This window comes from Grammomys surdaster, unplaced genomic scaffold (genome assembly GCF_004785775.1).
Source record: "Grammomys surdaster isolate TR1022 unplaced genomic scaffold, NIH_TR_1.0 125956, whole genome shotgun sequence".
Lineage (NCBI taxonomy): Eukaryota > Metazoa > Chordata > Mammalia > Rodentia > Muridae > Grammomys > Grammomys surdaster.
In genome coordinates, this window is record NW_021620775.1 from 3960015 (window position 1) to 3980957 (window position 20943).

Below are 20943 nucleotides of genomic sequence, written 5' to 3' on the forward strand. Positions count from 1 at the left end.
TCTCTCTCTCTCTCTCTCTCTCTCTCTCTCTCTCTCTCTCTCTCTCTGGCAGAATTGGACACAGCTCAGGATGACTTTGAATTTGTTATAAGACTGGCCTTGAACTCCTGACCTTTTTAGCTTCTGCCTCCCAATTACTGGGATTACAGATATGCTTCCCTAAATTGACTATTTTTATAATAGCTTTTTATTGAAAAGTTACAGTAATATAGTTTCCATATGATTTAGATCTATTTTTCTTATTAACATTCTTCATTATTCTGAGACATTTGCCACAATTAAGAGTTAATTTCTATGCATCACTATGCACTGAAATCTAAACTTTGTTCAGATCTTCCTCCCTCTTCCATCCTTCCATTTCTCCTTATTCCTTTCTCTCTGTCTATCTGTCTGTCCTTCTATTTGGCAGAGTCACCTGACTCTTGCTCCTGCCTCAGCCTACCAAGCTCTGCTACCACAGGCATGTGCCACCATGTCCCTTAGCTGCCTTCCTTTTAAGCCTACTAATTTTTTAGCTCTGAAATACCACTTACATTTAATTGTCATGCCTCCTTTTGCTCCTTCCTTATTTTTGTTTCTAACATTTTCTGTTTCTTTTTCATTGTTGGCCTTGAGGCTTCTGAGGGTTTGGAGTCAAGAGTTTGGTATGCCCATTGATTGCAATCTACCTTGTATTTCTCCCACAGTTAGAGGTTATACCTTTTTGATAAAAAGTCACAAAGGTAAAATGCCATCTCAGCTCATCATACCAGTGAACAAGCTCCTACCATGATTCATTGTGGTTGGTGTTATCCTTGGTGACCTGGATGAGGCAGAACTTTGTTGTGTTTCCGTCAAAATCACCCTTCCCTTCTTTTACATACTGTTCTCATTAGAAGAAAGACACCACACAGAATCAATGGAAATTTGTTATTTACCCCATTGCTCAAGGTGAATATGTCTGATAGCTATTGTATTTTCTCCATTGGTTATTCAGGGCAAAGCTTTCTTCCATTCTGTTGCTCCAGCATCCCCCTAGGGCTTAGTCGTCTTAATCCAGAGAGAGTGTGGCAGAGGATGTTTGCTTTTGAACGCCTTGGCCTGGAAATGGCACATATCACTTCCACTTACATTCCATATGACACTCTCTCATCTGCCAAGCCTAATTGCAAGGCAGGCTAGGACATATGGTCGAGCTGGGTGCCCAGGAAAAGGAGGAAATGGATTTGAGCAAAATACTAGCGGTATTGCTGCTTCCACTCTAGAGTATAAAAGGCAACTGACTAACTCCTCTGCTGCCATTAGAGAATTCAGTCACCAGTTTATTAAAAAACAGGAAAAAAAATAATAGAATATCATACTTCTCAATTTAAAAGTTGTTTAAATTGTTAAGAACTCAATAAAATTTATTTCAATGACTTATTAAAATTCACTATTTCATTAAATTTACTCTTGATGCATAAACATTGGTTGGGCACACTCATTTGTATGGCAGCATTTGAGAACTTACACTCTGTTTTATTTGTACTGTATCATTGGCAGAGTTGGCTTGCTGTATTTTCTGTTTAGAACGCCTCTGTTAGTATTTGGGTGTTTGTTTGTTTGTTTCTATTTCTGTTCTTGTTTTTTGTTTTCTTCAGATGAAAATTCTACTCCTAGGCTGTGGAGATGGTTAAGCCCCAGAGTTCAAGTAGAGAGCACTAAGCTTGTTAGCATGTACTCACAACCTTCAAACTGGACAGATGGACATAGGAGGATTTCCAGAGCTCATTGGCATAGACGACATAGCAGGTCCAGGCCTGTAAGAGTCTCTGTTTCAAGAAAAGATGAAGGCAGGTGGTGCCTGAGCCTGAGTAACAATACTTAAAGTTGTCCTTTGCCCTCCTCATTACCTCCTGTCCCTATCTATCCATCCATCTATCTATCTATCTATCTATCTATCTATCTATCTATCTATCTATCTTTCCACCCTCTCTCACACACATACATGGGAACACATGTACACGTTCCTACACATGTGAGTACATATATACTGTGGAGAGGACAGTCTACTCATTCCACAAGTGCCAGTGATATATATGTCTAAAAATAGAATTAGTCTTTGCTTCAGGGGTCATCATGTCACATTGCTTCATTCATTTAATATCTCCACCACTGATACTACTGTGATGTATGTTCCATGCATTAGGCTAGGTGCTCCCTGAGGGATAGCACAGGCAAACCCATGCCTTCGTCTCTTAGATTCATAAGCAGAGACTGACAAAGAATGTGTTTTTAAATATGCTGAAATATGTGCTTAAGTATTTAGTATTTTTGTCAAATATAGTAAGACACCCCTTCCCCACACAAGTCCTTCACTTATGCTGGCCCCTTTCTAGAGGGGTTTCTTTTGGCTGGAGCCTAAATGGACTGGTAGGGATCGAGAGAACAGAATGGGACACTGCTTCACAGGTGGTCTGCACAGCTTGCAATGGGCTAGACTTTGGGCATGTTCAATAAATGTGCTGGTCTCCTGTGAAATTTCTATGGTGCAGGGCATTTGTGTTTCTAGATCATCATATAATTAAGCCTCAGATCCATGTCTAAGTCCTCAGTGCTCTCGGCACAGGGAGGTGGTGTAAAGGTCTGATGCTCATTATGTTGAACGAGAGTTACCAACCTGAACTCCCAGAGTCCCAACAGGGGGATAACGTCACCATGGCAAAAGCAGTGTTTAATTGCAGATGGAGAAAGAGGAGCATGAAGAAAACAAACAATAATTTGCAGGCTTTAATGAGTAAGCTGCCGCGTATCTCACTAACAAAGGAGCCCATACTTCACAAAGTGACCTTAAGCTTATCAGAAAGGCACGGATTGACAGACTGCTGTCTCTTTTCCTCTGTCATTTTCTGTCATTCTGTCTATTCTCAGCTTGCCATTTACTTCGTGCCTTCCCAAGTTCAGCTAGTATTTCACCAGAACAGACCCAGGAGGCCTGGCGTCTGCTCTCAGAGTGCCGTCTTCACCCCTGTGGCTTCCTTGGTTTTGATAGTTGAAACTTTACTTGTTAATTAGAATTTATAGCCTTATGGAGTTTTCTAGTTCATACTGTCACATAGTTATCCAGTTGACATTCTCTGGGGTTAGAGTGTGAGTAATTCTTTCTTTCTTTTTTTTTTTTAAATCCAGATAAGATATTTGAGACTCAGATGATATATTGTTTCTGTAGAACTGCTGGAAAGCTGGGAATCTCTGATGAATCTCAGGCCCCATTCAGACCTGGAGCTGAGTGGGCCATACAAGAAGCCCTTTCCCAGCCATGCAGCCTCATCACAGATGGGCACACTCATTTGTTATGTAGCTGAGTTTTTCTCTGACATAGCCTTGGTACGCATGTAGGTCTCAGTGGATCCACGGAGGATAAGTGTTGAGGACAAATCTTGTCACTCTAATGTGACAAGAAACACATCATGGAAGGGACCCAAGGTTCACTTTGACTTTTATATTGTATTGATAAAGAAATTTATATCTACAAATTAAAAGCATTTAATTTAATTTAAGAGGATAGATTACTATTACACAGAATACCCTGTTTCAAATTCATTTCTGTAGTTACCCCTTGTTGCTCATTTCTGATTTTCTTTGTATCTCTTTTGTTTCTTAAGACACCTTGATGTCACACACATTACCCTGTGTTTTCAATTATGACAATCAAGTCACATACAGGATTCCTGTTAGAACTAAATATCATTGAAGTGTTCAGTTTGCCTGGTATATTCCCAGAAATAGAAAAAAAAGGGGGAATCGTTAGCCAACATTGATTTAATAAGCACAAAGGCTGGGGCTGATAGGCATAAATTCAATGATTGCCTTCCATAGACACCATCCTTGACTTCAAAACAATTCTGTGGTTTCTATCATTTGCCTCAGTTTATACTAGCAAAGAGAGCAATCACCTTTTTCTCTTATGTGTTGTGTTTATAATCAATCTGGGGCTTCTATTCTGCCTTTGACTATTCAGTTCCCAGATAAAAGACACATATGATATTTAATTTTTAATAACCTAAATCAGCACTAGAACTGGGTCAATATCTATGCTCTATGCTATTGTGTCTATTTTCAGCCAATAATCCCAGTATATGATTTTCCATGTTTCATCTGGAATGCTGTTAACTCCAATCAGCCAACCCACATGGCCATTATTTTACGATTCTTACCCTATGGTGGCTTTTCGTCTCTCTGCCTTCTTCTCTTTCCCTCATGCTCTCCTCAGACCCCAGGGCCAGAAACACCAAGCCCCACTTATCTCAATTATGTGCACCTATAGGCTGTAAGCATCTTTATTCATAAATCGGAAATAATTTGGGGACCAGGTCACAAGCATCATGTGGGCCTATGTGTGGGCTCTTTCATCTCTGGAGTCAATCAGGCCTTAGGGACCAATGTTTAGCACTACAATTTAAGCAGTCTCAGACCAACTCACTATATGTATGTTTTATGAAATAATTAGAGCTGTAAATATCCTAAGATAATTTTAATCCAGCACTAGAGATGCAAAAATGCTGATCCCATAGAAAGCAGCTTGTTGCTATAGGGACCACCATAATAAGAAAGCTGTAAATATTTATATTGGCTGATGTACAGAACTATACATGTACTATACAAAGGATTTTGATGGCTTAATTGTATGAAATGTTTAAAAGTCAGGACCATTTATGTGTTGTTTTAAGGAAATGATGATGATGCATTTTCCATTTGTTTGTGTTGTTTTGCTTTGTATTCGCTAAGTGAGTTTGGCTGGGCCTCTCTATAGTGAAGTGAATTTGGCTAGGCCTCTCTGTGGTGAAGTGAGTTTGGCTGGCCCCTCTGTGATGAAGGGTTTGTAACTAAGTATCTCATCCCCTCACAGTTTTGCTTTTACTTGTAGATCTTTCTGGTTAAACTTGATCAGAGCTTTTAAAAAACTAAGAGCTTCTGACAGCTGCCTTAGGATCCAGCAGAAATCAAAATCTCTGAGGCCTCAATTATGACACCAGGAAGCTGAGGGTTATGATGGTATTTTTGCCTTTTCAGTGACGCTGAAATATAACCATAAACTCGGGGAGAGGCATCTTGCAGGAAGATACCGTATGTAGAATAGGGGGCAATAATTCACTTTTTAATATGTCTGTATTTCTAACTATAATTAGGTTTAATATTTACTTACATGTGATGTGTTGTTTCAAAGTACTACGGTTCTGCCTCTAGGAAGGAGAAAAGCACAGCTATTACGCTAAAATGACCCCCTTCCAATGCTAATTTCAATATTTATGACACAGGCATTTATGCATTTAGTTACAGAATGTATTTAACAACTTGCAAGTGTGCACTTTTATAAACAAAATTAAAAAAAGCAAATAATTATTTCATCTTGTCTTGCAGAACCCCAGCTGAAAGGGATTGTGACAAGGTTATTCAGCCAGCAGGGATATTTCCTGCAGATGCATCCAGATGGTACCATTGATGGGACCAAGGACGAAAACAGCGACTACAGTAAGGAACACCAGCTACTTGCAATGCAGTACAAATAGAATGCGTGGCCCAACACAGACATATTGCTGTTTGGACTATTTGATAATCAGTGGGCTAGGCTTTCCCCTTTATCCTTCTTGCATCTTTATTCTCATATACTCTACAGAAAGAATAAAAGAAAATAAAAACACTATATCAGAGAGATAATGCACTCAACAAAGATAGGAGCCTGGAAAGATATCCAGTAGTTGTTAGATGAGAAGGTTTCTCACTGGACTGTCTCTTGTCAGGGTGATAAATGCTCAAAGAAGTAATACAGATATTCCAACACAAGGTGGTATTTAAATCTTGGACCCAAGTGATAAACAAGTTATAATTTTCAAAGCCCTAGATTTGGTGGAAAACATTACTTCTACAGGCAAACACTGAACCATAGGCTATTTCATTTGGTTAAACAAAATTTCGATATAATCATGATGAATCAATACACACACACACACACACACACACACACACACACGTGGAAGAAGTTCATAAAGACTGGTAGATCTAACACAGACTTTAAAAACAGTTTTGAAATAAAAGTTACAAATATGTATTAATTTTAAATCTCCAACAAATAGTTGTTAAGCAGTAGAGTTGACAAGTTCAAAAACAAATACAGTTTATCAAAACATGAGATATTATATTTGTATTTTTTGAAATATAATATATTTTTCAGAGATGAGAATAATAGCTCTCATAATTTCCAACTTCTCTATAATCATACAGATACATCAGGCTAAATTCCTAGTGTTCTACAGTTGTGCAGGTTGCCATATTGTTTTTATAATTTTGTCTATGTTCTTTTACTAGGTCTGTAGTATTAGACATACAATGAATGAATCCAGTATGGTAGGTGCATGCCTATAGTTGAGCTTTAGAGGGAGAAAGTAGAAAGGTCAGGAGTTGAATGTTAATCCTGGCAAAATTTAAGAACACCCTGGACCTTTTCCTCAAAAGTGAAAGAAAAGAATCAGAGATGCATAGTGTATGCTGGTTAAATATCCATCCAATCCTTTGTGATTCAGTCAGATTGAAAATTTCTCACACTTCAATAGGTAATTTAGGAAATAAGATATTTTACAGTGCTGTAACTCTTAAATTAACATTTTAGGCAAAATTCAAAATCCTTAAAGTACTGAGACGTTCTTGTCCACCCCTTCTGAATTTTCTTTGTTTACTTAATATTGTAAGCTACAAAATATGAATTACAATAAAGAAAGACTTTATTATGAAGACTCTCATTCCACTTTTCTCTCTGTTCTTGGCAAAGGAGTTGATTACTTTATTGTGGTCTGCACTGTTAATTTGTACTTCTATGAATACATTCTCTAAGTGGTTCAAGTTTTCACTTCAACCGAGAAGAATGAAGAGCCTATACCCCTTGAATCTGACTGTCATCCATTGCATCTGCACTTCAATGTCTGATTGAAGGGACACACTGACAGTGGAGTTAGGGAAGTGCAGAGTTGAGACATTCACATTAATTATGAGCTACCTCTAGACCTCACTTTTCACAAGAGGTGACTAGGGAGGACAATAGCAGCCGAATCTGCGGTCAACACCACCCAAAGGACATTTTTAAAATGAAAAATGGGACAATTTACATCATCTACTCTGGGGGGATTTTGGAAGAAGAGGTGCCAAGACTGAAAGAGATAGAGGAATACTTTAAAATACTGTCTTCTGGATGAGTCATGGCCATGGTAAACATGAACACTTAGCATATGTGATGACAAGAAAGATACACATCTATCTATCTATCTATCTATCTATCTATCCATCCATCCATCCATCCATCCATCTATCTATCTATCTATCTATCTATCTACACATATATGTATGTACACATAATTCAGGCATACAATAAAAACATGTATTGCCAAAATGCCTGATACATACACACTGCACATATAGAGAATAATTGATTATGTGTTCTGTCAAATGCTTATAGAAATGGTTTAAACTCTCAAATTAATATCATTTTTTAAGTTAAGATGAGCTATGGTGCATACCTACTAATAAATTAATATAAAGACAAAATCTAAAGGAATGCAAAAATCTAAAGATTATGATAAATTCATTTGGATATCAGTATAAAAGTTAATTTAAACGTTCAATATATTTCAATCTTTTGTTCAAGAAGAAATTCCACTTTCCTTGATTATCGTTCATAATGTCTCCCAATTTGACTTTTGCTTATTTAGAAATGATCTACTGTAGCCATACATTGGGTTTTGAATGAGCGAGCATATTTGGTATGTATCAAGCCAAAATAAAATAATAAATGTCTATCAAGTGATAGATAGTTATATAGATAGACAAACAGACAGACATATAGGTAGCAAAATATCAGGGAAACACGAAGCAGAAATCAACCAGGAAGGTCTCCCTGAGGTAATCAGTTAAGTTTCTAAAGAGAACAAGTTTCTGACATAGCAGAGTGTCCCCTTGGGTGGGGCTTCCAAATGAAAGGGGAAAAAAGATTGAGCAGGATACATTTTGGACAATGGAGATATGGGAGTGGAAGGGGAGAGATTTTGTGGTTTGATATATTATACTATATGAGGTTTGGTATATATAGTGTGCCTGTATGAAATTCTCAATAGTAAAAATAAAGTAAAAAGAAAAACCTAAAAAGAACAGATTTTAACAAATAGCAACATATAGACATGATACCATCAAATCAGAAGTCACAATATCACAGAAAAACTGGGACATTGAGACAGTCAACCTAGGTTCTTGATTGAGTTTTCATTCCACTGATGAATTGTCCAAGACTGAATTCCAGTTTCCCTTAGCCTCTGCAGGACCTTTTATATCATGGGATTAAACAATAGCAACATCTGTAGGAGATGGTTCACCTTCTAGCTATTTCCAAGGTCATAATGCTCATACTCTTTTGCTGTCTCATTTGATTTCTTCCCCCTCACAGGGTTGAGAGGGTGCAGCTCATTCCACCATGGAGGCCTTGGAGATACTTTGAAACAAACGTGCTTGGGCTCTGAAATTGAGGAACAATTTCATTTCCAGAGCCAGCTTCTCAGTGCATTCAAACATGTGAAAGTTTACTACCATACTGTATATTACACATACAGTTTTAAAAATAGCTCTTTTCTTCTGTTTAGCTGTATGCTTAAACCATTCTTCATATTGTTTGACATGTTTCAAGCTTTTAAAAAGTGAAAGCATTGTCGTATACATCTTACCTTTTGTTATCAGTTTAATTTGTTATGAGGCTTTTGTAGGTAATGTATCTTATCTAAGCCACATGTATTCTAAAGGTGCCCCACGATGCCAAGATGTGGATCTTGCCTTAAACACATGAGTCTTTAGGGGTTATTTCTGATCCAAACAAGCATTCACTTTACTCCCAAACTTAAATGCCATGGTTACATAGCATATATGTTGTTATTTAATTATTTTTATCTTATATACCAAATTTTCAGTGGTCTGTATGCCATTCACTGGAACTGGATGGATAGGTGGGTGGATGGATGGATGTGTGGGTTGCTGGGTACCTGACTGGATGAATGGATGGATGAATGGTTGAGTAGGTGGATGGATGGATGGGTGGATAGTTGATAGTCTTGTTGTAAACAGGTTTTCCAGTGGTTGGCTGAATACTTCTCCCACCAAGGTTTGCCTTGTATTTCCTTAAAATTTTATTCTATTATTTTGTATGTATGAGTGCTTTGCCTACATGTATGTTTATGTTCTACATGAATGCATTGTCCCCAGAAGCCCAAAGAGAGTGGCAAATCCCTGGGGCTGGAGCTACAGGTAGCTGGGTCCTGGGGATGGAATACGTGTCCTCTGGAAGAGTAGCCAGTGTTCTTAACCACAGAACCATTGGTCTAGCTCCACCTTTGTTTTTTAAAATAATTTTTGACTTTAGAAAAATTAAAGTAACCAGGCGGTGGTGGCACACGCCTGTAATCCCAGCATTTGGGAGGCAGAGGCAGGCGGATTTTTGAGTTCGAGGCCAGCCTGGTCTACAGAGTGAGTTCCAGGACAGCCAGGGCTACACAGAGAAACCCTGTCTTGAAAAACAAAATCAAAAAAAAAAAAGAAAAAAAAGAAAAATTAAAGTAGTATAGCAAGCACCTTTGTACTCACTGCACTTTCTCTAGTAACAGTTTCATGTAGCAGCAGAACAATTATCAAAACCAGAAAAGTAGGCACCCATACAATACTATTTACTGGGTTACAATGTTTATATTGATTTCACCTTTTTCAACTAATGAACTTTCTCCTGACCTTCTCCTTTCATATATTTTAATAAAAAGAAACATCAGATGAAATAATAATTTTTTTTCATTTGTGGAGATTAAGACTAAGTAGTACCTGAGAGATATTTAAATTCCACTCACGGTTATTAATGGAAAAAAAAGATAAGCTTTTAAGTTGTTAACATGTCTTTTCTTTCTCCACTCTGTGTGGGTGGGGAGTAAAGCCAGTTGATTGTCTGAAAAAAAAATCTTGTTACTATTAGCATCTGCCAGAAATGTTTTGTTTGGTTCATAGAAATCATTAGGTCCAAACCAACTTTACCAATACATCTTCAGTGAATTGATGGACACCTGCTCTTTTGTTCATGGAGAAAAGACTAATTATATGTAATTGAGTACAAAGCACATGTGTTTTTTTTTTCCTGCAGTAGCAGATAAGAATCACTACAAATGGAATGATAACGAAAATGCAGGGCTGTGATGGAACACTGCTACAAAAAAAAAAAAAGGAGACAATTGCTGCTTGGAGGGTATTAATAGGAATATTTTACATAGAATTTAAAAGCCCATTATTCTGTTCCATAAGTTATCATAGTAGATGAATTTGAAGAGGTTAAAATGCTGGAAAGAAAACAATGATGATATTGCAACCACATGTATTGTTCTCATTTTGCTGCAGAACACAGGAAGCACCCTCTGACTGTGGAGTGGGCAGCATTGCTAAGTGGGTGTCATTGTCAGGCTGGCTAGTGGGGCCATGCTTTACCCACCTGGAGAGAGGAGAGTGTGATTGGTGGAAAGCCCTTTGTTGTGGCAGGGAGGAGCAAACCCTCAAAATAGTCTTGGAGCGAGGCTTCTGGGGTCTCCTTCAGTCCTTTCTTTCCAGCATTATTGTGGGAAGAAAATACAAGTGTGTGTGGGTGTGGGATAGCATTATAAAGGCACAGGAGCATTTGCAGCTGAGAAACTGTCAAAACGTGCCAGGAGCAACAGGATTTGCCCTGTACCTTGCTGAGTGGTTGCAGGTGGGATGTGAACCATTCCACAGGCACAATCATGCAAAACTCCTGGATAAGTCATTGAAGATAAAAGTAAACCCACTCAGGACTCATATCTGAGCAGGGACAAAACAAGGTTGTGGTAGAAATGAGAGAATTGCCAGTTTTCAGTTCCTGCTGGTGACTGTCACTTCTGTTTCATCAAGCAAAGTCTACTAGATAAGACTTGCTGAGATAACAATAGACTCAATCTCACTTCCCTTCCTCCTCCTCAATTTTAGAGCATCCAGGTTGAGGGAAATCCAGTTCTCTGAGCCCTTCCCAAATCACTTACCACAAACAAACTCCAGTCTGTCTTTTCTTCCATTTTCTTGGTCAGACTTGGAAGTTCTATCATGGTACACATCTTTGGTGCTTGCTACAGCATTATTAAACTCAAATTTGTTAAGACATGGATGTGTTTCTGATATTTATTGAAGAGAAGACATTGACACCAGCCAAGATATGTTCTTTGCAGTCCACCCTTCTTCCACTGGACACAATCATGGTATTTTTTCCTACTGTATTCTCTTTGGCTGGTCCTCACTTGCTTTCTATTCACTCACTACTTGATCATCTTTTAAAACTCCGAATATATATTTGACATTGTTTTTCATATTAATACAAATTTCATTGGAATAATTTAGACACCTAAAATCCATCAATGTAATCCACTATATAAACAAACTCAAAGAAAAAAACCACATGATCATCTCACTAGATGCTGAGAAAGCATTTGACAAAATTCAACAACCATTCATGATAAAAGTTTTGGAAAGATCAGGAATTCAAGGCTACTACCTAAACATAGTAAAAGCAATTTACAGCAAACCAGTAGTCAACATCAAACTAAATGGAGAGAAACTTGAAGCAATCCCACTAAGATCAGGGACTAGACAAGGCTGCCCACTCTCCCTCTACCTATTCAATATAGTACTGGAAGTCCTAGCCAGAGCAATTAGACAACAAAAAGAAGTCAAAGGGATACAAATAGGAAGAAGTCAAAATATCACTATTTGCAGATGATATGATAGTATACTTAAGTGACCCCAAAACTTCCACCAGAGAACTCCTAAACCTGATAAACAACTTCAGCAAAGTGGCTGGTTATAAAATCAACTCAAACAAATCAGTAGCCTTCCTCTACATGAAAGATAAACAGACTAAAAAAGAAATTAGGGAAATGACACCCTTCACAATAGTTGCAAATAATATAAAATACCTTGGTGTGAATCTAATCAAGCAAGTGAAAGACCTGTATGACAAGAACTTCAAGTCTCTGAAGAAAGAAATCGAAGAAGATCTCAGAAGATGGAAAGATCTCCCATGCTCATGGATTGGCAGGATTAATATAACAAAAATGGCCATCTTGCCAAAAACAATCTACAGATTCAATGCAATCCCCATTAAAATCTCAACTCAATTCTTCACAGAGTTAGAAAAGGAAATTCTCAAATTCATATGGAATAACAAAAAACCCAGGATAGCGAAAACTATAACAACAATAAAATATCAACAATAAAAGAACTTCTGGAGGAATCACCATCCCTGACCTCAAGCTGTACTACAGAGCAATAGTGGTAAAAACTACCTGATATTGGTACAGAGACAGTCAGGAAGATTAATGGAATAGAATTGAAGACCCAGAAATGAACCCACACTCCTATGGTCACTTGATCTTTGACAAAGGAGCTAAAACTGTCCAGTGGAAAAAGGACAGCATTTTCAACAAATGGTGCTGGTTCAACTGGAGGACAACATGTAGAAGAATGAAAATTGATCCATTCTTATCTCCTTGTACAAAGCTCAAGTCTAAGTGGATAAAGGACCTCCACATAAAACCAGATGCACTGAAACTAATAGAAGAGAAGGTGGGGAAAAGCCTCGAATACTTGGGCACAGGGGAAAAGTTCCTGAACAGAACACCAATGGCATATGCTCTAAGATCAAGAATTGACAAATGGGACTTCATAAAATTGCAAAGTTTCTGTAAGGCAAAAGACACTGTCAATAGGACAAAACGACAACCAACAAATTGGGAAAAGATCTTTACCAATCCTTCATCTGATAGAGGGCTAACATCCAATATATACAAAGAACTCAAGAAATTAGACTCCAGACAACCAAATAATACTATTAAAAAATGGGATATAGAGCTTAACAAAGAATTTTCAATGGAAGAAACTCGAATGGCCGAGAAGCACCTAAAGAAATGTTCAGTATCCTTAGTCGTCAGGGAAATGCAAATCAAAACAACCCTGAGATTCCATCTCACACCAGTCAGAATGGCTAAGATTAAGAACTCAGGTGATAATAGATGCTGGCGTGGGTGTCGAGAAAGAGAACACTCCTCCATTGTTGGTGGGACTGCAAGATGGTGCAACCACTTTGGAAATCAGTGTGGTGGTTCCTCAGAAAATTGGACATAGCATTACCTGAGGATCCAGCTATACCACTCCTAGGCATATACCCAGAAGGTGCTCAAACATATAACAAGGACATATGCTTAACTATGTTCATAGCAGCCTTATTTATAATAGCCAGGAGCTGGAAAGAACCCAGATGTCCTTCAGCTGAGGAATGGATACAAAAAATGTGGTATATTTACACAATGGAGTATTACTCAGCTATTAAAAACAATGAATTCGAGAGTTTCCTAGGTAAATGGATGGAACTAGAAATTATCATCCTGAGTGAAGTAAGCCAATCACAAAAGAACACACATGGTATTCACTCACTGATTATTGGATATTAGCCCAGAACCTTGAAATTCCTAAGATTCAACTCACAGGCCACATGAAGCTCATGAAGAAGGAAGACCAAGTAGGGGTGATTCGGTCCTTCTTAGAAGGAGCAACAAAATACTCAAGGGAGCAAATATGGAGACAAAGTGAGGGACAGAAACTGAAGGAGGGGCCATCTGAAGACCATTCCACCTGAGTATCCATCCCATGTGCAGTCACCAAAGGTAGATGCTGATGTGGAAGACAGGAAGTGCATGCTGATAAGAGCCTGATATGGATGTCTCCTCAGAGGTCTTCAAGAGCCTGACATATTCAGAGGCAGATGCTCACAACTAGCCATTGAACTGATAATGGGGTTCTCAATGGAGGAGTTAGAGTGAAGACTGAAGGAGCTGAAAGGGTTTGCAGCACCATGAGGAGAGCAACAATACCAACCAACCACAGCTACCAGGGTCTTAACCACCAGCCTGGGAGCACTTAGGGAGGGATCCAGGGCTTCAGCTGAATAGTAAGAGTGGAGGGCCCTGCTGGGCATAGGTGGAAGAAGAGATCCTTGACCTCATGAAGGCTGGATGCCCCAGTGGGTGGCAATTTTGAGGGTGGGGAGGTGTGAGTTGGGGGGTAGGTAGGGGTTACGTCCACAGAGAAGAAGGAGGAGGGGTGAGGGGATAGGGGGTTCCTGGGTGGGTGGGGGATGGGGTAAGGGAACAACATATGAAATGTAAATAAAACATCCAATAAAAAAATTAAAAAAAAAAAAAGAATTGGCTCAACCTGGTGGGTGGTGTGGTGGCACACACCTTTAATCCCAGTACTTGGGAGGCAGAGGCAGGTACATCTCTGAATTTGAAGCCAGCCTAGTCTACAGAGCTAGTTCTTGGACAGCCAGGGTTACATAGAGAAAGCCTGCCTCAAACAAAGCAAAACAAAATGATCTCAGTGGGTAAAGCATTTGCTGTGAAAGCCCAAGGACCTGTTTTTATCCTCAGAACCTGTGTACAAGTGGAAAGTAACAGCATCTGCACACATCTGTAATGCAGGCTAGCCTTACATAACTAATGGGGGCTACATAGTGAGGCCTCAACACAAAAATATGTGTGTGTGTGTGTGTGTGTGTGTGTGTGTGTGTGGTATGGCCACTTTTTAAATATACAAATATTAATTTTGTTATGAATTATGTTGAATACTTCCTTATATGTCATATAAACCTTGTGTTACAACTCTTTCTGCTATTCTGTGAAACAGAATATCATTTATATTTTATATAAATTAAATCTACATAGTATCATCTTTGTTATTTGTGTTGCACAATGTTTTGGCTCACTTTATTGTCTTTGAACATTTTTTGTCTTTCCTATTCTACTTTAAACACGGTTTCATTCCCATTCTTTCCTATTTTTTTTAACCTACTCGTTCCTGCTAAGCTTAGTGACACAGGCCTATACTAGGAAGGATGAAGCAGAGGAATAAAAATTCTAAGGCCTGTCTGCGCTACTGAGTTTTCAGATCAACCTGGACAATTTGGTGAAACCCCACTTACAAACATAAAATCAAAGAGAGCTGAAAGAGAGGAAGATCTTCGAGCAGTTGATTAGCATGTTGGAGGCCCTGGGTTCAGCCCTCAGTAACACACACATAGTTCTCTGTCTGTCTGTCTGTCTGTCTGTCTGTCTGTCTCTCTGTCTCTCTGTGTCTCTGTCTCTGTCTCTCTCTCTCTCTCTCACACACACACACACACACACACACACACACCCCACACATGCATATATACACATGGATACACACACACGAGCATAGTCACATGAATACACACTCACACAAACATGAATACACACATGCATACATACACTATGCATATACACTCACATACATGCACACAAACACACATATGTGCATACACACACATGCATACAAACTCATACACACAAATGCATACACGCTCATGCAGATGCATACACTCTCTCAGATACACACATACATGCATATACACACTAACATTCTCACACATGGTCTCTATTCACTACTAGACTGAAAAATCACTTCTTTTGATTGTTTTAATAATGCATATTTCAGTTTTCTTACCACTAACATATAACTAATTTTCATCGCTTAGTTCTCTTTTGATATTTCATATTTCTGACAGTCATAAATAGATATATAGTTTTTAGATCTTATAAAATTTTAATTTATTATGATAAGTTTAGTGTAAAGAAGCATATTTCAGGACAGCCTATATCTGATCTTTTAGAAATCTAATTGTAAGTGTAAAATGTTAGTCATGATTATGTTGTCTATACAATACCAAGCATATGATGTTTTGATACCACTAGTCACAAGCATATAGACATATCCAAAGCCACCAGGAGCTCATCCTGTTAAACTATGAACAGAAACACAAGCCAAATGGTTGCTCAGAGGAAGACTGTCAAGGGAATCTTGTGTGTCTAGTTCTAAGGCTAAAAGATGCTTCCAAAGCCATGAAGACAGGCACCCTCCCTAACGCTGGGCCTTCTTGTCCCATGACTTCCTTGTTTATCTGCTAGAATGCATTTGCTGTAGTTCTTGACAGAGAAAAGCTATGCTGCATCTAATTTTGTTTTCTAAAGCCATCTGTGTTTGAGGACTATGTCATTATTTCTTGTGAAATTATACCTGTAGGTTAAGTCGAAGAAGAAATAAGTGGGTGCATTATCCTTGCGGGTATCCCCAAGCAAAGCTTTTATCCTGCTAAGTGGCACTGTGGCACATGCAGGGCTGTCACTCTTCTGGGGCTGTAACTTCTCTGTAGCACAATCAGCCATGGCTCTTAGCTTGCAAAATCATGTACTTGACTGGATTTTTTTTTTTAGAAAAAACAAAAAAGAACTTTGCAATCTGATTTGGAGATTAAGTGTCTAGTTCTGGTGTTTATAAAAAATGTGTATTTTTGTTGCCTCAATATAATATTTGTAGAAAGCTAGAACGAGACTCATGTATTCCCTTGAATAGTTTAGCATCTTACATATATCACAAGGAATAACTCCCCTGGCTCCTTTAACCTGGATCTGTCACTTTCTTCTTGACAGAATATTTCTTTTTGATGGGGAGACTCTTGCTCCAAGGAAGCTGTTTGTTCAGAAAAGCAAAATATGAACCAGTGAAATTGTGCTCTTGATTGTAAGTGTATTAATAGGTGGGATACACTGATTTACAGTCTTTTAAAAACTATTTAACAGAGTGGATTCCTAAAAGCTGCTGAGGACTGAGATGTCTTTAGTCCTTTCCTGGCTCCATGAGGTAACTGATATTCGGCCTTGGAGTTAGTCACATGAACTCTCTCCCATTTATATAAGCCCAGTTGTGCCAGATGAGAGGGGACAAACAACCTCATAAAGTCTTGATGCTCTTTTCTTTCCTTTTGGTGCAGAAATAAATATGTGGTAAGTAATTTTTATCACTTCCCCTTTTTTCTCTGAGAATTATACTGTAAGTAAATATGAAAGTCATCAATTTGCAATCACTGCATCTTATTGTCAAGATGTGTGTAAAGACCCCTGCATGTCATGGAGCTGGAATTTCCACCCAGGATCTGGGGCCTAACATGATTGTGTGCACCCTGGGGCCAGTTATAGAAAAGTTAAGTTTTCCATGTATTTAATTCATCTGTTCATTAAATCAGAATATACTAGCACTTAGATCTCAGGGATTTTGCATCAATTACATGACATATGAAAGGTGTTTCATACACTACCTAGAACACAGTGGTTCTCAATAAATCCAATCTCTTATTGTTATCTTGTCATTAGAACTAGAGAGCCTATTTTGTTTGGTTGTTTTGGGGGAGGAATTGTAAACAGCTCATAGACAGTGGCTATTTTGCAGAAGTAGAATCTTTCACAGCGGCTGCTGTTATATGAATCAATTTGGAGTGCTTAGACAGGAGGGTATGGAATATCCTCTAATAGTTCAGAAAATGTGGGTCATCAGCATCATGTGGGGACTTTGTTGAAACACATATCTTCCAGTTCAACTCTAGACAGATATGTAATCAAACATAATTTGGAGAAATCACAAAGGACTTAATAATGTAAGGAAACCTATGTACTACACAGTTTTATGCTTTTGAGTTTTTACACACTTATTCTATTTTCTTGGAAAAATCATTAATCTTATTCACCTGGTAGAATGGTTAGTTGTATCTACTTGAAAGGGTCTAGAATTATCCAAGAGATGGGCCTCTAGCCATGCACCTGGGGAATAATATTGGTTATGTTAATTGAGGTAAGATGACCCACCCACTGTGGGTGGTACCATTCCCCTGGCTGAACTTCTAGACTGTAAATGGAAGAAGGAAACTGAGAAGCAGCTTGTGTTCAGCCCTCGAGGCTTCCTGATTACGCTTGTGATAAAAGCTTTAAGTTTTGACTGCTTTGACTTCTCTGTCCTGATGGACCCTTAAACTGGGCATCAGAGTAAGCTGTTTCTTCCTTAAATTGCTTTTGTCAAGGTGCTTGGTCACAGCAACATTAAAGTAACTAAAGCACCCAATGATGAGTTGTCCTAATAACAGCCGAAGGTCTCAGCCCTTACACTCTGTCTGTGGTTACCTGTCTCCACACATGCTCAGAAACTGCTCCCTGTCACAAAATCCTTATTTCACTCTGCTGCCTGAGAGCTCTATGCATCCATTTATAGCTGCACAGATCACATTATGCTCAAGGGCTAGCTGCATCTGCATTCCCATGTTTGAGTGCCACTTCCTTATTTGGTTTTCTAGCAAGCAATGAAACATGTTCTAAGATCCCAAACCTGAGGGACACATGTGCTTGCTTTCATTGACTTACTTCAAGTGAAAACAGTTAGACAGAATGGATTTCAGCCAAGGATACATCTACTTTCCTTTTACTCCCCCACCCCTTCCATTTACCCTCCTTCCACCTGCTTGAGTCACAAAGACCTTCAAGTTCAGAAGAGTTGTGGCTTTCCTTCAGTGTTTGTAAAAATAGCTGTGCTCAAACAATAAGGAACTACTAACACCTGCTCTGCATCACCCATGGACAGACATGGCGGCTTGAACCTAGGGTCAATCACTTGGCTTTTCCCCTGCTGAATTGTTAACATTCTCTTTTCTGTAAAATGGTGTGTTTGTAAAAGACACACTTCAAAACAGAAACTTTTTAAGTTTGTAAGTTGACAAAGATTATTTTTAACTTTTAGAAGACTGTAAAAAAAGAAAAAGGCAAAGGTGTAAGACGCAGCAGCACAGGAGGTTTTATACTGAATTTAAGGACAGTGATGACATTCCTTAAACCAGTACACAGAGCTAAAGCAGGCTCCTCTTGTCCTTGACTTTCTAGTTGTTTCTTAGCTAATCCTTTTATCAAAGGTTTCCTGTCCCACCCATCCTCCATGGTCAGTGACCCTGTAAAGGCAAAATAGGAGAGAAACTCACTGCTCTGTCTTCCTAAAGTTGACGTCACAAACACATCAGGTCTGTTTCATATCAGGGCACTAGAATCAACAATGTTCCCTGTGCTTAACATCCTTTTCTAACTTTTTGTGTATTTCACTCTATTTTATTTTCTAGTTAAATTTTAATCTAGGTAAACTTCAGTCTCTGTGATTAGCAGTCATTTTTGGATGCCTGATTTTTTTTTCAATTCTTTAGTACTATGTATTCAGTAAACTGATTTTACTGTCTCGTGGAACTAGTAAAGCATTTCTATATATAGACCACATATTTTTTTTCAGTCAATACTATGAGTGGAAATTGGTTATTAATGCCACCCCTACCTTGTTACTTTCAGTGTATGACATCACTAAAGGCAAGGCTGTGCTGTTGGTCTTTTGTTTTTGCAATTGCCTCTTTGAGGTTTTCTTTAGCTGTTACATTTGCTTTCTCTCCCAGACAACCTGTATATCTTATTTACACAGTTGTATATTTATTTGTGTGCAACCTGCTCACTGCTCATAGGGTATTAGCTGGATCCTCTCTCTGTACCTTAGCAATTAGTGTGGATCTGCTTTGTGCTTAATTCCTGGCAGTGGGGTTTATTGTAAGTAACTAGTTAAATTACTCAATGATAGTCACCAAGTAAGTAAGGAAATAGGGACAAATCCTAAGTGCATACTCACGTGGACTGGTGATTTCAGGGCATATTACCATGAAATTTAAAGGACAGATTATATATCTTCAATGGGGGTGTGTGTCAAGAAAATAAAATGGCTATGTGACAAACATGATTTAGTTGATATTTTTACATTTATTTATTTTATGTGAATATGCACATGCTAGAAAGCACATGTAGAGGTCTAAGGATGCCCTCTTCTGTTGGGTGCTGGCTCTCTCTTTCTACCTTGAGAGTTCCAGAGATTGACTTCAGGTCATCACACACAGCAAGTACCTCTTCCCACTACGGCATCTCCCTGACCCCAAGAACCTATTTTTTTTAGCATGTAGATTTGGCATATATCTACCATAGTAGTTAATGTTTACTGAGCATTTTCTGAGTGCTTAGTATATGTTTGAAAATTTTTACAAATTTTGTGTATGTGTACATTAGATAAACATTTACAGACAAGAACTGTAACTCTTCCTGATTTGAATATGAGTGCACTGAGGCACAGGAAAGTTAAATAGTTACCCCATGGCTATACAGATATTAAATAACAGGCTTATGGCTGAAACTCAGTGAGTTCAATTCCCGAGTCCTTGATCCAGTCTATACTGTAGCCCCAGGGTCTCCTTCCTGGTAAATATTCTTCCATTCATAGCAAACATTTCCTTGCATTATGTGTCTGCATACCTCTGACAACACTTCAGAAACATTAAGAAAAGAATGTAACTGACCAATTATAATATATTGTTCTTAGACAGGGTAAACTTTGAACTTGAGGATTTTTTCTTCAATATGTTGATGGTTAATTAAAGTGTTGCTTGAAAGTAGTAAACCACTATACAGTAACTTCCAAGACATTGGATCTGTTTGTTTGTTTGTTTGTTTTTCATTTTATCTGACTTGGGAAGTTCGATGTAAGTGGGCTGTATATGTTTGTGTATGTCTAGATTTTCACATATTTTCCAGCATCCCATAGAGTGGTCCTGGGGAGGCATTCATCCAGGTTCTAGTGTAGTTGCTCTTCATAAACTGCTTCCTCTGACCAATAGATGGAATTTGAAACACCCATGTCTATCACCTCATATCTGCACAGCATTGCTGAACCCACCACACAGGGTTTCACCAGAATCTTTCAAAATATTCTAGACAGCTGTTACCTGTCACCTCTTCTTTAGGGATCACAGTACCCATCGCTCTTCTGTTTCTCCTGTATGTGTTTAGGTTTACTTTCTATATTCCAGACACAGCATAGGAGAAAAAGCACAGGGCTGAGTGGCAATCATATACACCATAGGGCTCTCTCTATTTACCAGTTTCATGA

The 20943-nt window shown here is 38.5% G+C and overlaps 1 protein-coding gene across 4 annotated transcripts in view; it reads left to right on the plus strand.

Annotated features, from left to right (window-relative positions):
- Positions 1–20943, plus strand: part of Fgf12 (fibroblast growth factor 12) — a 561692-nt gene that overhangs the window by 343389 nt on the left and 197360 nt on the right. For all 4 annotated transcript variants that reach the window (XM_028753766.1, XM_028753765.1, XM_028753767.1 and 1 more), the window contains one exon: positions 5380–5490. In XM_028753766.1, the coding sequence (XP_028609599.1) occupies positions 5380–5490 (111 nt within the window). The remainder of the gene's footprint in view (positions 1–5379; positions 5491–20943) is intronic.